Raw genomic sequence first — 14,086 nt, 5'->3', positions numbered from 1 at the left:
GGGAGGAGAGGCCGAGGTATATGCATGCAGGAAACGTCGTTTACGAGGAATCGCCATCTCTGAGAGGCAGAGCGGCCGTATACCTGCGGGAGGCAGGCGCTCGAGCAGCCTCTCTCAGGAATTGGAATTGGTCCGCGTACCGGGTCGAGCGCGCTCCCTAACGACCCTCCCTCCTCTACTTAATCATCGATTTCGGAGCTATCCCCGCTCCTTCTCTATACAAAGCGTCTTTTTGTGCTCTTTCATATCGCCGTTGATTTTGCAGAGGATCCCGATAGCATTGCAACTGCGCCAGACGAGCGCGTGCTAAATAAAATTGAGAATCGCGCGAACAACTGGCATGTGAAGGTTTTAGTCGGCGCCGAAAGTGAATGAATCCGAGAGGGAGAGCGGAGAGGAAACATATAGGCAGGGCAGAGCGGAGAAAGAGAGAGAGAGAGAGAGAGAGAGAGAGTGCGAGGCGCGGCCGAGCAGCGCGAGAAAGGGAAAGCAGCTTATATAGCAAGAGCTCGGCCAAGTTATAGGTAGTACGCGTACGTATCGTATCGGCTCCTAGCAGACCGCTCGCTCTGCGCGCCGAGCAGCCAAAATACAGCGAACACACGTAGCAGACAACAAAGGCGCTCGTTGCGAGCGCCGGAGAGACGAGGACAGAGAGATGTATGGCTGCGCCGACTGTGCACGCGCACGCACACACGCGCGCGCACGTGTGCACAGCCCGCGCGGAGAGAGAAAAAAGCAGCCTGCGCGATGAGCTCGTTTGAGGTTATTACCTGAGACTAGTAGCTCGTCGTTGTTGCTCGTCACCTCCGACGATGCCATCTCCACCATGTTGTGTTGTTGCTGCGCCTCTTGCATGCCCAGCTCAATGCCGTTCGTGTGCACTTCTTCGCTCGCTTGAACACTCGTGCTACTGCTGCTGCTGCTCGTGGCTGCGATGCTGCAACTCTCTGGCTCCATTGCTTTGGTACTAGCTGTGGCGCTGGTAACGATGTCACTGCTGCTCAACGGGGTATCCATTTGACTGATTTGCCGCATAAGCATCCCAATATTACTCCAAAAATATAGCTATATCTCTATACAACTTTCCTGCGCCCTGTCCCCACTCACACCTGTCTTGTCCAATTCAACCTGCTACTGCCAATCCAGCTCTGTGCGATACAGCACTTTTGTTCACGCACAAGCCTACATGAATAAAACTGTCCGTCTTGATTCACCGGCAACTACTGTGCAGAACAGAGTATAGCGGTAAAACAGAACACGCGTAGCACGGAACGAATATCGAGCAGGTAGTCTATACCCCGATCATTTGTTCTCGATACAAGACGCATACATAACAATTTAAAAATAAATAATGAGACATGCGGTACCAATAAAAATAATTTCTTTGATTGCTCTCGTCTGGCTGCTGCTGCTACTGCTGCTGTTTCCCTAACTTGCATGCGAGGAGCGGACGCACAAGCGAGGTATATATCAGAGCTGGTGTGCGTGCGTGCATATAGCTAGCCGCTGTTGTGTGTCAGTATGTGCACGCACGTACTACTCGTGCGAGATGAGATAGAAAGAGAGTGTTGTCGTTCTGTCTCTGTCTCTCACTTGCCCGTTCTTTGGCTTTTTCTGTCTGTCGCGCGCACAAACACACGCACTCTCTCTCTCTCTCTTTCCCTCTCTTATGTGCACTTGCGTTCTTCTCTCTCTCTCTCTCTCTCTCTCTCTCTCTCTCTCTCTCTCTTCTCTCTCTTTCTCTCTCTTTCTCTTTCTATCGTCTCGCAGAGAGGGTACACAACAAGAGAATTAAGAGCGCTTTGCTCTTGGCACGCCAAACTGTCACCTACTCTCGTTATGTCTCACGGTCAATAACGCCGCGGTCGCTATCGCTACCGCCACTAGCACGACCACCGTCGTCGTCGACGAGAACGTTATTCAGCAGTGTAACATTCGGCACTCGGGCACCCTGGCACTTGTCCTTTTCATCTTCGTCATCGACGCTGTCGTAATCGCTGCCGTCGTCATCACTACCGCGATGTGCTGATTGCCAAGGCCCCCCCTCCTTTGTCACTTTCTCACCACTTGAAAGACACTGCTTGTTTCGTCGCGTCCGCGATTGTTGTCAATAGGAATAAAGATGTGTGTTTTAATCCGCGCTCTTCTTGCACTCGTGGAGTCGGAGGTGAGGCAGGTTTTGCCGGTACGAGCACAGGCCCCACCACGAGAGAGAAAGAGGGAAAGAAACGAGTCTCTCACGGATAAAAGTGAGAGTGAAGAGGAAAAATCGAACGTTAGACAAATGTAGGTCTGTAGGCCAGTCGACTTACACACTCTGTGTTAGTTGGTTGGTGTGCGTATGTATCGAGAGTCGGGTGTAAGTACTGTAAGTGCACGCGCACGCACACATATACACGCACGTCACACACGGAGAGATCGCAGGAGGCAGAGACTGCACGAAACACTCGAGGAAGCTGCAGGCGACTGTCCTTGATCGCTGTCGCGGGTAGAGCTAACGACGCGCTGACTCCAGCTGCTACCTCGGCGATGCTGCTACACGTTCGCTCTTTGTCTCCCGCATGTATTCGCGCCACCGCCACCGGAACACATGCACACATATACGCACGCACGCGGCACGCACTAGAGAGAGACGTCGCAGCCCACACACGCGAGAGATATGCTCTGCTCTCTCGCAGTCGCGGCTCACTCGGCAGACGTTCTTACTGACGGTCGCTGTACTCGCGTCCCTGACCGTCGCCGACGGTCAAGTTTGCGCCCCCCAGCCCACCGCCCCGCCCGACCGCCCCGCGACCTCGCCGTGCTACTCCTTGTTCTGCGAGCACTGCTTACCTATATATACCCGCCGCCGGCTGTTGATCTTTGTTTCGTCTATCACTCTCACTTTCCTCTGCGCAAGCTGCCTGCACAACAATGTTAAAAACTCACTCTATTACTTCCTGTGATTTATTATTTTTCGCTGTCACGCCCAATAAACTCTCACCACAATAATTAACCTTGCGTCGCCGCTGTCGTCTGCAAGCAGTGCAAGTACATACATACATACACGAACAATCTTTTATCTGAGCAATTATCGAACGTTACATATACCTTATCAGTTATTCCTCACGACTACGTTTTCAATGCAATCATCGTTATGAATGTGAAAAAATGTCTCATTATAAAACAGCAACGAGCTATAACGAATAAGCAAATCAGTTTTTTAATTATGTTTTAATTAACTTGAAGATCTGTTTGCTTTAAGCATATTCGCGCACACGCTAAACGACGATTAACAATGAATACGTTTTGAATGCAGCAACGGTGAATAAAAATATTAAAGGAGTGAGCGGGTGACCGCGTTCTCGAATATATGTAATTTGACCGTCAACCGAATTCGCAAAATTGTGCACACACGTACTTATCGGTGATCGGGATCGCGCGCGCAACTCCGCGAGCTGACAGCGACGCGTTTCTCAGTACTTAGTGTGTCTACACGAGTATGTTAGTTTTTATGTGTACAGGCGCGAATCAGCAAAGTTGAGAACCCCAAGCATAATAATTCAATTGCGTTACACAACAAAATGTCATAATTATTTCATTGTTTTAGTAAGCTTTTTCAATGTTTTGAAAATAATAAATAATTATTACTGTACGAATAGATAATTTAACTAATTTTTCACATATTTCAACTACTGTTGCGTACTTACTGTAAAAAAATGTAGCGATCGAACTAAATTACTTGAACTTCAACCTGCTGCATAATACCTATTCAATTCAATTGTTTTGCTTTAGCTTGTTGAAACGGATACTGCAGGCGTAAATAACTGCTAATTCATAGATGTATCTGAATTTCGAACTTATAAAGATTGATATACGTTTTACTATTTCGATACTGTTTTTTAAAACTAAATAAGTAATGAATTTAATTTTTTCTTTACAACAGTACATTTTAAGCTTATAAATAGTAAATAAACTATTAAATTTAGTTAGAGAATTGATTAAAGTTCATCTTGCCAGTGAGTAAAATAATTTTATAATTTTTATTTTATAGTTGAAGCTATACACTTTATTACGCAAAATTTTGTATAGATAGAAAAGTTCAGCAATTTACAATTGTGACATTGATAACTTCATTTTAATAACTAAAGCAGTAGTGGTATTGTCTAGAGCTTTAACATTTATTTTAAGTGTGAACGATATATTTTGTGAATGATTAGAATATAGAAAATATATGTCCAAAGAGAATTGTGACTGAAAAAAATAAATGAATGATAATTGGATGTAAATGAGTAGAAAATTAATTTTTTAGACATTTTAGCATAAAATACATAAGATTAGACATTACCACGATTTATAAATGTAACCACAATCACTGTACAAGTGTATGAGCGACTTTCATACCATACATTTTGAATCACAAACAGTAGCATGCACCTGGCGATTTTGTAATGCACGTCTTTGACTTTCGTTTTTTTGCAAGAATTAAATTGCCACGACTATTAAGGTGTCGATCTAACGTCTATTTATATACCACGAATGAAAAATATTTGTCACGACTTTTCTTCAATGTTTTGCCTAAATTATAGATCATACATGATCAAAACATTACTGACAATAGATGTTATAGATAACGACAAATTATTTTCGCAAGTTTTTTTAGTTAGAAGTAGTTCAAAATGTTGAATGATAGGTGAAATTGGCATATTTTTATTAGAGAACTTAAAGATTTTGAACTGACTAAATAAAAATTTTTTTCGAAATTGAACCGAAATCACCATTTTATTAATGTTAACACGTTTGTAATCTAAATCTCGCGATTCTGATCAGTACGGTCGTTTATACATCATTTCAAAGTCGCTATTTAAGCAAGCCTAGAGGCATTTCAGTGGTCGATTGGCTGAATCGTGGTTCTCTCTTTCTGACTCTTACGAGCCTACTAAACGAAAAAAGTAGGTCAGGTCGCGTCAGGTGTCACAACATTCTCGGCGGAGTACAGCCCGGTTATGGGAGCGTTTTCTCTCAACCAAGCAAGTGCTGTCACCATGTTATAATTACGTAATTTACCGAGCGTAAATTTGAGCAGCTTACAGCCAATCGGGGCCATTTCATGCAAGCAAACCACACGCATGGCTTCTATCAGAACTTTTACGTGCATACTTTGATATAAAGCCAAACTCGTAATTTTATGCATCGAGACCAAATAACGCAAGTGCAAAGATAATATACATGTATGGTGCATCAACGTTCTTCAGTTCTAAACATCACCAGTCATTGTAAGAATAAACCCTTCTCTTTTCCCAAACAAGGAATTCAAACATTATTTCGATGATAATAAATTACTTAATTATTAAAATATGAACTTTAAAAAACTATCAAATCATTTACGAAACACTGTATTGGTCTATAATCGCGTTCGAGTAATAAATAATGTCCAAAATAGCAAAACTCCACACTAAACTTTTATATAAGAACTACATTAGAACGAAGCAATCAACCAACGGAACTGAGCGAAGAAGTAGCATAAGAGCGAATATAACATGAATACGGAGCACGTAAAATCATTACTTTCGGTTCAGAGTGCTGTCTGACGACAAAAGTGTTCAGCGGATCATCGCGCGCAAGCTCAAAGCTCGGCGACATTTACTTAGATACTTTGCCGACGTGCGTTGTAACTGATGCAAGCTCAACGAGCAGATCTTTTCCGCGATGTTTGCAATGATGCAAAGTAAGCTCGTAACTGAGCAAGCCCTACGTCTTCGAACGAGAAGATCAAAGCTCAAAGAGCAGCTTGCAAAAGAAGACTGACATTGATATACGTTGAACAAACATTACGCTATTACTCGGAAATATAAAAACATTACTTTTCTTCAAATTTCACATTTTAGTAAACAAAACTTTACTGCCGGAAGAAGAAACCTATACGAACTTGCGAACAGAGACCTATTGCCTATCGTTTCGCTACGAAATTAAATATCGACATTGTGTTGATTTTATTATTATCTCAGATAGAATTTTTTAAATAGTCGTCATATCATCAAAATAAATTGTGTAATTCAACGTTTAACTGAATAAATAACGAACGATACACATAAAACTTAAAGTATAAATATGTTTGTAGTATCATTTGTTTTGATACTTATATTTCATTGTTACGATCTTATTGTTCTTGCATGACTCATTCTGATCACAGAAAATGCATATTTTCTTTTTAGATACTTTGATGTCCACCAAAATTTATAAACGCTTTTGTACTTCAGTTTTTTCGCTTGAAACTTTTTTAGTGTCAGTAAATTTGCTCTGGATTTCAAAACTTTCTTCTTAGCAGTTTTACGAACCTTCCATTTCCTTGAGCTTTTATTTATTTTTTTTAATTCAATTACGTTATTCTGGCATGGGTTTTGATATGTCATTTCTTTAGTCGTCTGAATTTCACTTATACCTGATTGTGAGGATTGTTCTACCATTCCTAATTTTCTTATTTCACTTGTTTGTACATTACATTGTTCTGCGGCTGAATCTTCATTTTTACATTTTGTATCACTTTCGAGGGCATCTTGAAAGTTTATTGAACGTTCTAGATTTGGAAAATGAATATTTTCTTGCTGAAGGGCATTGTTATTCCGCAAAATGGTATGAGTATTATTCTTATTCAAACTTTCATTGTTTATTTTTACAGGTACTATTGCAGAAAAAATTTTATTTCAGTTTTTGGCTACTTATTAATATTTCATATTGTGTAGTTAACTAATATGTTTACCTTTGCAATTTTCTATATTTGAAATATTTGTAGTGTCCTGATTTGGATCTAAAACTGTCATTGGTGCACAATCTTGTTTTGATATATTATAAACCGTTCCTTTTTCTTTTCGTTGAATTTCACTCATGCCTGATTGTAAGGGTTCTTCAACCACTTCTAATTTTCTTATTTCACTTATTTGTACATTACACTGTTCCGCAGCTAAATCTACATTTTGATTTTTTATATCACTTTCAGGGGCATCTTGAAAGTTTATTGAGCTGTCTAGAATTGGAAAATGAATATTTTCTTGCTGAAGGGCATTGTTATTCCGCAAAATGGTATGAGTATTATTCTTATTCAAACTTTCATTGTTTATTTTTACAGGTACTATTGCAAAAAAAATTTTATTTCAGTTTTTGGCTACTTATTAATATTTCATATTGTATAGTTAACTAATATGTTTACCTTTGCAATTTTCTATATTTGAAATATTTGTAGTGTCCTGATTTGGATCTAAAACTGTCATTGGTGCACAATCTTGTTTTGATATATTATAAACCGTTCCTTTTTCTTTTCGTTGAATTTCACTCATGCCTGATTGTAAGGGTTCTTCAACCACTTCTAATTTTCTTATTTCACTTATTTGTACATTACACTGTTCCGCAGCTAAATCTACATTTTGATTTTTTATATCACTTTCAGGGGCATCTTGAAAGTTTATTGAGCTGTCTAGAATTGGAAAATGAATATTTTCTTGCTGAAGGGCATTGTTATTCCGCAAAATGGTATGAGTATTATTCTTATTCAAACTTTCATTGTTTATTTTTACAGGTACTATTGCAAAAAAAATTTTATTTCAGTTTTTGGCTACTTATTAATATTTCATATTGTATAGTTAACTAATATGTTTACCTTTGCAATTTTCTATATTTGAAATATTTGTAGTGTCCTGATTTGGATCTAAAACTGTCATTGGTGCACAATCTTGTTTTGATATATTATAAACCGTTCCTTTTTCTTTTCGTTGAATTTCACTCATGCCTGATTGTAAGGGTTCTTCAACCACTTCTAATTTTCTTATTTCACTTATTTGTACATTACACTGTTCCGCAGCTAAATCTACATTTTGATTTTTTATATCACTTTCAGGGGCATCTTGAAAGTTTATTGAGCTGTCTAGAATTGGAAAATGAATATTTTCTTGCTGAAGGGCATTGTTATTCCGCAAAATGGTATGAGTATTATTCTTATTCAAACTTTCATTGTTTATTTTTACAGGTACTATTGCAAAAAAAATTTTATTTCAGTTTTTGGCTACTTATTAATATTTCATATTGTATAGTTAACTAATATGTTTACCTTTGCAATTTTCTATATTTGAAATATTTGTAGTGTCCTGATTTGGATCTAAAACTGTCATTGGTGCACAATCTTGTTTTGATATATTATAAACTGTTCCTTTTTCTTTTCGTTGAATTTCACTCATGCCTGATTGTAAGGGTTCTTCAACCACTTCTAATTTTCTTATTTCACTTATTTGTACATTACACTGTTCCGCAGCTAAATCTACATTTTGATTTTTTATATCACTTTCAGGGGCATCTTGAAAGTTTATTGAGCTGTCTAGAATTGGAAAATGAATATTTTCTTGCTGAAGGGCATTGTTATTCCGCAAAATGGTATGAGTATTATTCTTATTCAAACTTTCATTGTTTATTTTTACAGGTACTATTGCAAAAAAAATTTTATTTCAGTTTTTGGCTACTTATTAATATTTCATATTGTATAGTTAACTAATATGTTTACCTTTGCAATTTTCTATATTTGAAATATTTGTAGTGTCCTGATTTGGATCTAAAACTGTCATTGGTGCACAATCTTGTTTTGATATATTATAAACTGTTCCTTTTTCTTTTCGTTGAATTTCACTCATGCCTGATTGTAAGGGTTCTTCAACCACTTCTAATTTTCTTATTTCACTTATTTGTACATTACACTGTTCTGCAGCTAAATCTACATTTTGATTTTTTATATCACTTTCAGGGGCATCTTGAAAGTTTATTGAGCTGTCTAGAATTGGAAAATGAATATTTTCTTGCTGAAGGGCATTGTTATTCCGCAAAATGGTATGAGTATTATTCTTATTCAAACTTTCATTGTTTATTTTTACAGGTACTATTGCAAAAAAAATTTTATTTCAGTTTTTGGCTACTTATTAATATTTCATATTGTGTAGTTAACTAATATGTTTACCTTTGCAATTTTCTATATTTGAAATATTTGTAGTGTCCTGATTTGGGTCTAAAACTGTCATTAGTACACAATCTTGTTTTGGTATATGATAAACTGTTCCTTTTTCTGTGTGTTGCTCTGAATAAATTAGTTGAATACTGTGATGAGAATTCCAAAACATACTAATCTGCATTAAGCTTTTTAAATCTATGCGAAGTGATAAATTAATTACAATAGATATATTTTTAACAAGAGTCTATATGTTTGATTATATAAATTTATTGATTTAGTAAAAAGTGTGATAAGAAAATTTTACCTGAATTTTCATTTTTTATTCTTATCAATCTCTTAGCTTCTATGTTGTGATCATTAATGATTTTCTCTCTCAAGATGCTATCACGAACAATTTTTTGAGAGTTGGGAATAACTTCATCATCAGATGTACTAGAGTCCTCAATCATAATATTATTTATTTTAATATTTTTTAATTCTTTTCGAAGACTCTTGTTACTTTTGGGGTTGTTGTCTACTTCATTTAATTTATTAATGGCAACCAATGGCACAACAGGTTCTTTAAACTTTGCTTCTATAGAATTCATTGACCTGTCACAATACTTTTTTGTTTCCTTTTTTAAACTGCCACTTTTGTCAATCAACGGTTTCTTTTCTTTGTTTTGTTTCATTTTTTTGAAAATTACAAACTCATCTTCTGAACAATACTCATTATTATCAGCTTTAGCTTTTTCATATGCATCAATACGTATGTCTTGAGTATAGTTATTGTCTCCTGGACATCTATATGGCCTAACATTTCTTCGTTTGATTTTTTTAGGAATGGGTTTCAACTTCTTCAGTGACATAAAATCATCTAAATTATCATCTACTTCAACATTCTTTAAATAATAATTAAATTATGTTTCAATAATACATCATCATATGAGCTTGACTGCAAGTTTAAATTATAAAAATGACTTACCACAGCTGCATTTGTCATTTTATTCACATCTAAAATGTTATTACTTTGTAAGAGAATATTATTATTAATAGATGACTTATATGTTGTATTTAACAAATTCAGTTTGAGTGAAAGTTTTGATTTTTTTTTAACAGGAAATTCGTTTGTCTCGTTGGCCAACATAATACGTATTTTTGTTACATAAACTAATAACACTTTCAATTCATCGTAGTTGACATTATTTATTTGAACTTGCAATCACTCTAAAAAAATTACATAAAAATATATCACATCAAATATTTGAAAGTTAGAAGTGTATTATCTGTATCTCTTTTAATACACATATTATATAATTATTAATTAATATTTATCATCTTAATAATAAATAATGATCAAAATTATTTCAGCAGATAAATATAGGTGGTTTGGCGCCTTTGAAACTATACGGTATGTATATCGAATCATCTAGCACTCATGTCTTTTGTTTTGTTTCTATTGCATGACTGTCGCGAAGATATTATCAGTATCTATAAAAATTTGTTGATAATAATGTTTCTTTTTAGCTTTGAGCAGACAAGCAACAGAATATTTTGTTTTTATTTAATTTAAGTATTTTTATTGATAGAGTTTCCAATTTAATCGAACCATGAAATAAATTTGTATTTTCTTTGTTCTACTTACGAAAAATATAAGAAACACATACACATACATGCATAATGTATTACATATGTGTACGTGCATGTATTGCCTCAATAATGTATGATCAGATTTTTGAATAAACTAAATATACTGCAAAAATTTTACTGTGATAATTTTAATAGCTTAAAAATACGTATATTTTATGCTTTGTGCAATTCAAATTAATTAGAATGATGAAAAATATTTTATAGCTTTGAAATCTTTGGAATAGTGTCATTTGAAATTAGAAATACATACGAACAGAATGCATAATCATAGCATTTAAATATTCATTTTTAAACTCAAAAAAATTTTCACGGTTCATAATGCAACATTTCATAACAAGATTCTTAATATAAATTTGGTTTTTGGTTTGAGCAGAAAAACTTAATAAAACGAGTTATTATTGCTATTATTATAGCATTTTTATTTATTACAATATTAGAGTTGATATTTTTATACAATTATATAATAACAATAACAATATATATATATATATATATATATATATTTTAGAAACGGTACGAAAACCCAGACCTTAGCATTTTTATATAAAAGTATAGTTGTTTATAAAATGTATAAACTTTAAAAATCTGGTATAAATATAAAAATATATTAGTAAGTCGAATTTGATATGCATTAACTCTAGTTTCTGTTTTCAACAGGGATTTACTAAAAAGTTGTTTAAAAAATTACTATATACAATTAAACGCCTCCTTGTTTAGCATTAGCAAAAATTTGCCTGGAAATGATGAGTCTTTGAATTTGCGCTGTTCCTTCGTAAATCTGATAAATTTTAGCGTCTCTCATTAGTTTTTCGACAGGATATTCACTGTTGAAACCAGCACCACCGAAGATCTAAAAACAAATCAAAATTATATTAGTGCTTGTAATTCTTTTATAATGTTTTATTGGGAATGAAAAGCAAAATACCTGAACAGCATCAGTCGCACATTTGTTGGCTACATCGGCGGCATAACACTTAGCAATACTAGCAAGCATAGTTCCTTGTGGATCTTTATTATCGAGTGCCCATGCCGATTTCATCCATGCAAGTCTTGCAGTCTCAACACCGATTGCCATGTCGGCGAGCATGAATGCTACTGCTTGATGTTCAGCAATTGGCTTACCAAATGCTTTTCGTTCCATGGCATATTTTGTAGCTTCATCCAAAGCTCGGTGAGCCAAACCAACAGCTCCACAAGCAACCTTTATATATATATAGAATAACAAATTTAATAAATTATTTTTATTAATTATAATAACCTTAAAAATATATGTACATCATTTAAAAGAATGTAAAAATTATTTTACCGCAGGTCTAGTTTTATCGAAAGTTCCCATAGCAACTTTGAAGCCAGCACCTTCTCCAAGCAATACATTTTCTTCTGGGATTCTAACATCTTCAAAAGTAACCATACGAGTATCAGAAGCTCGTTGACCCATATTGATTTCCTGAAAAGAAAAATCAACATTTGAGAATATAATTGATGCATCAATCATTATTTTCTAGCTCATTACATATAAATAGTAAATTATTTAAAGAAAATTCAAGTAAGTTTTGCGTTTTTCTTGAATTATTTTTTAATGCTCTAAAGTATTACAACTTTTTTGAGCCATGAACTTAGATCATTTACATAGAAACTGTCTACTATTTTATTAGTAGAAATATTTATGTATAACTTGTAAATGGTGGAATTTACTTAAATATTTTTTAAATCTTGATGGGTTTCTAATGTAATTCTCCATTCACACGAAAATTACTTACTTTTCGACCAGGAGTTACACCTGGCCATTCGCGTTCTACAATGAAAGCAGTAAAAGCTTTACTGGCTGGAGTTTTTGGATCAGGATTAGTCCTTGCTAAGACAAAGTACCAATTGGCAACACCTCCATTGGTAATCCACATCTTGGTTCCATTCAAAATCCATTCATTTCCTTTTTTCACAGCTTTTGTTTTAACACCTGCTACATCAGACCCAGCACCTGGTTCTGTTACACAATAGGCCTGAAATGAATTTTTCACTCTTAAAATTTTAGAATTAAGAATCTTAACTGTAAATTTTTTTCTTGGTGTTATACTTACTGCTACCAAAGGTTCTTCAAGTAATCTTCCAAGATATTTTTTTTGTTGTTCTTTATTTCCAGCAAGTATAACAGGTGTTTGCTGTGAAAAATATAGAAAATAAACAATTAAATTTCATCTTTAAAACTTAACATAGAAAAACTCATTTAAATATTTCTCACTCACCCCCAAACCAGATCCTTCTAAGGCTGTTTTAATACCGGTACAACCATAAGCTAAAGCTTCGCTTACCACACAACCATCAAAAATACCAAACTCAAGTCCACCTGTTAAATATAAATTATGTAGAAATAATCTTTATTAAATATTGAACTACGATGTTAGATTCTACCTAAACTTTGTGGAATGTGATGATTAAGAAGTCCAAGAGACCATGCTTTTTTTATAACAGGCCATGGGTACTCTCCAGTACGATCATAATGGGCTGCTACTGGTATAATTTCCTCTTTAGTAAACTTTTGTGATAACTCTAAAAATTCTTTCTGTGTATCATTGAGTTCTGAAATACATAATATGCAATTGATAAATTTATATTGAATTTTTAGAAAGAAAGTTATTAACTTATTAGTTAGCATCATTATTAACTAAATTAGTTAGCATATCAATTTTTTGTAATTAATTAATTACATCATAAAACTTCTAAAGTTATTGTTCTTATAGTCTTAAAAAATATATATTATGTTTAATTGATTGTGGATGTCCTGTAATTTAAACTTAATTCACCAATACCATATCAGATAACTCAGTTATTTTGAATCTCGTAATATTTATAAAATTGTTATTGTTTGTACAGAAATGAAATTGTATTAAATGCTCATATTGTGTGATACATATGCATAACATGGTATAGAAAATTATACATTATAATAAAAAATGGTATAGTGCAAATGCAAGTTTGTAACAAAATCTTGTAACTTACGAAAGTTATAATTTTTAGAAACTGCAGTTGTTGAGAAATACTTGGAAGCATTGTGCAAAACTGATGGATTAATAATCTGAAAAATATTCAGAATTACGTATTTAGAATATACATATGACAAATATACATATGCATATAAAACATGCGTGATAAGCAATAGCATTGCAAGTCACAGCAATATTATAGTTGAATTAAAATTAAAAAACTAATAAATAAAACAGTACCTTTCGAAGCATATTATCGCTTTATATGGTTTCAAACAATAAGAAAAACAAAAATAAACGCAATAGCGCCAAATTAAAAAGATGACTTTTATAAATGGTTTACGATAATTTGCACAATCAAAATGACCGAGTTGAAAACATATAGATATCTCAACTGCTTGACGACTGCACTAAGAATGATATCAATGTATATATATTTATGGAGTCGAGTACCGAGCAAAGGTTATTAAAATATATCAAGGCCTCGATTACACACATGTGTATACGA

The 14,086-nt window shown here is 34.6% G+C and overlaps 3 protein-coding genes across 4 annotated transcripts in view; all 3 read right to left on the bottom strand.

Moving 5' to 3' along the window:
• LOC131664719 (uncharacterized) overlaps positions 1-3,521 on the bottom strand; it is a 65,867-nt gene extending 62,346 nt beyond the window's left edge. Inside the window, exon 1 of one of the 2 annotated variants that reach the window (XM_058936025.1) lies at positions 774-3,521. In XM_058936025.1, coding sequence (XP_058792008.1) covers positions 774-1,044 — 271 coding nt within the window. In that variant the 5' untranslated portion in view covers positions 1,045-3,521. The remainder of the gene's footprint in view (positions 1-773) is intronic. The other variant, XM_058936034.1, reaches the window with a different exon arrangement.
• Positions 3,522-4,160: 639 nt separating this feature from the next.
• LOC131664493 (uncharacterized) lies at positions 4,161-10,576 on the bottom strand. The gene is made up of 10 exons (XM_058935641.1): positions 10,557-10,576; positions 9,933-10,174; positions 9,273-9,849; positions 8,978-9,163; positions 8,531-8,899; positions 8,084-8,452; positions 7,637-8,005; positions 7,190-7,558; positions 6,743-7,111; positions 4,161-6,664 (listed from the first exon to the last, which is right to left on the bottom strand). The coding sequence occupies exons 2-10, from the start codon at positions 10,092-10,094 to the stop codon at positions 6,135-6,137; spliced, it is 3,300 nt and encodes a 1,099-aa protein (XP_058791624.1). The 5' UTR covers positions 10,095-10,174; positions 10,557-10,576; the 3' UTR covers positions 4,161-6,134.
• Positions 10,577-11,062: 486 nt separating this feature from the next.
• Positions 11,063-13,967, bottom strand: LOC131665359 (medium-chain specific acyl-CoA dehydrogenase, mitochondrial). The gene is made up of 9 exons (XM_058937214.1): positions 13,819-13,967; positions 13,595-13,670; positions 13,007-13,174; positions 12,841-12,941; positions 12,676-12,756; positions 12,358-12,597; positions 11,904-12,044; positions 11,523-11,798; positions 11,063-11,447 (listed from the first exon to the last, which is right to left on the bottom strand). The coding sequence occupies exons 1-9, from the start codon at positions 13,828-13,830 to the stop codon at positions 11,295-11,297; spliced, it is 1,248 nt and encodes a 415-aa protein (XP_058793197.1). The 5' UTR covers positions 13,831-13,967; the 3' UTR covers positions 11,063-11,294.
• Between the last annotated feature and the right edge of the window lie 119 nt (positions 13,968-14,086).

The sequence above is a fragment of the Phymastichus coffea genome, unplaced genomic scaffold (assembly GCF_024137745.1).
Source record: "Phymastichus coffea isolate CEN01 unplaced genomic scaffold, Cenicafe_Pcof_1.1 PCOF00003, whole genome shotgun sequence".
Classification (NCBI taxonomy): domain Eukaryota; kingdom Metazoa; phylum Arthropoda; class Insecta; order Hymenoptera; family Eulophidae; genus Phymastichus; species Phymastichus coffea.
This window is presented reverse-complemented; position numbering and strand designations above follow the sequence as displayed.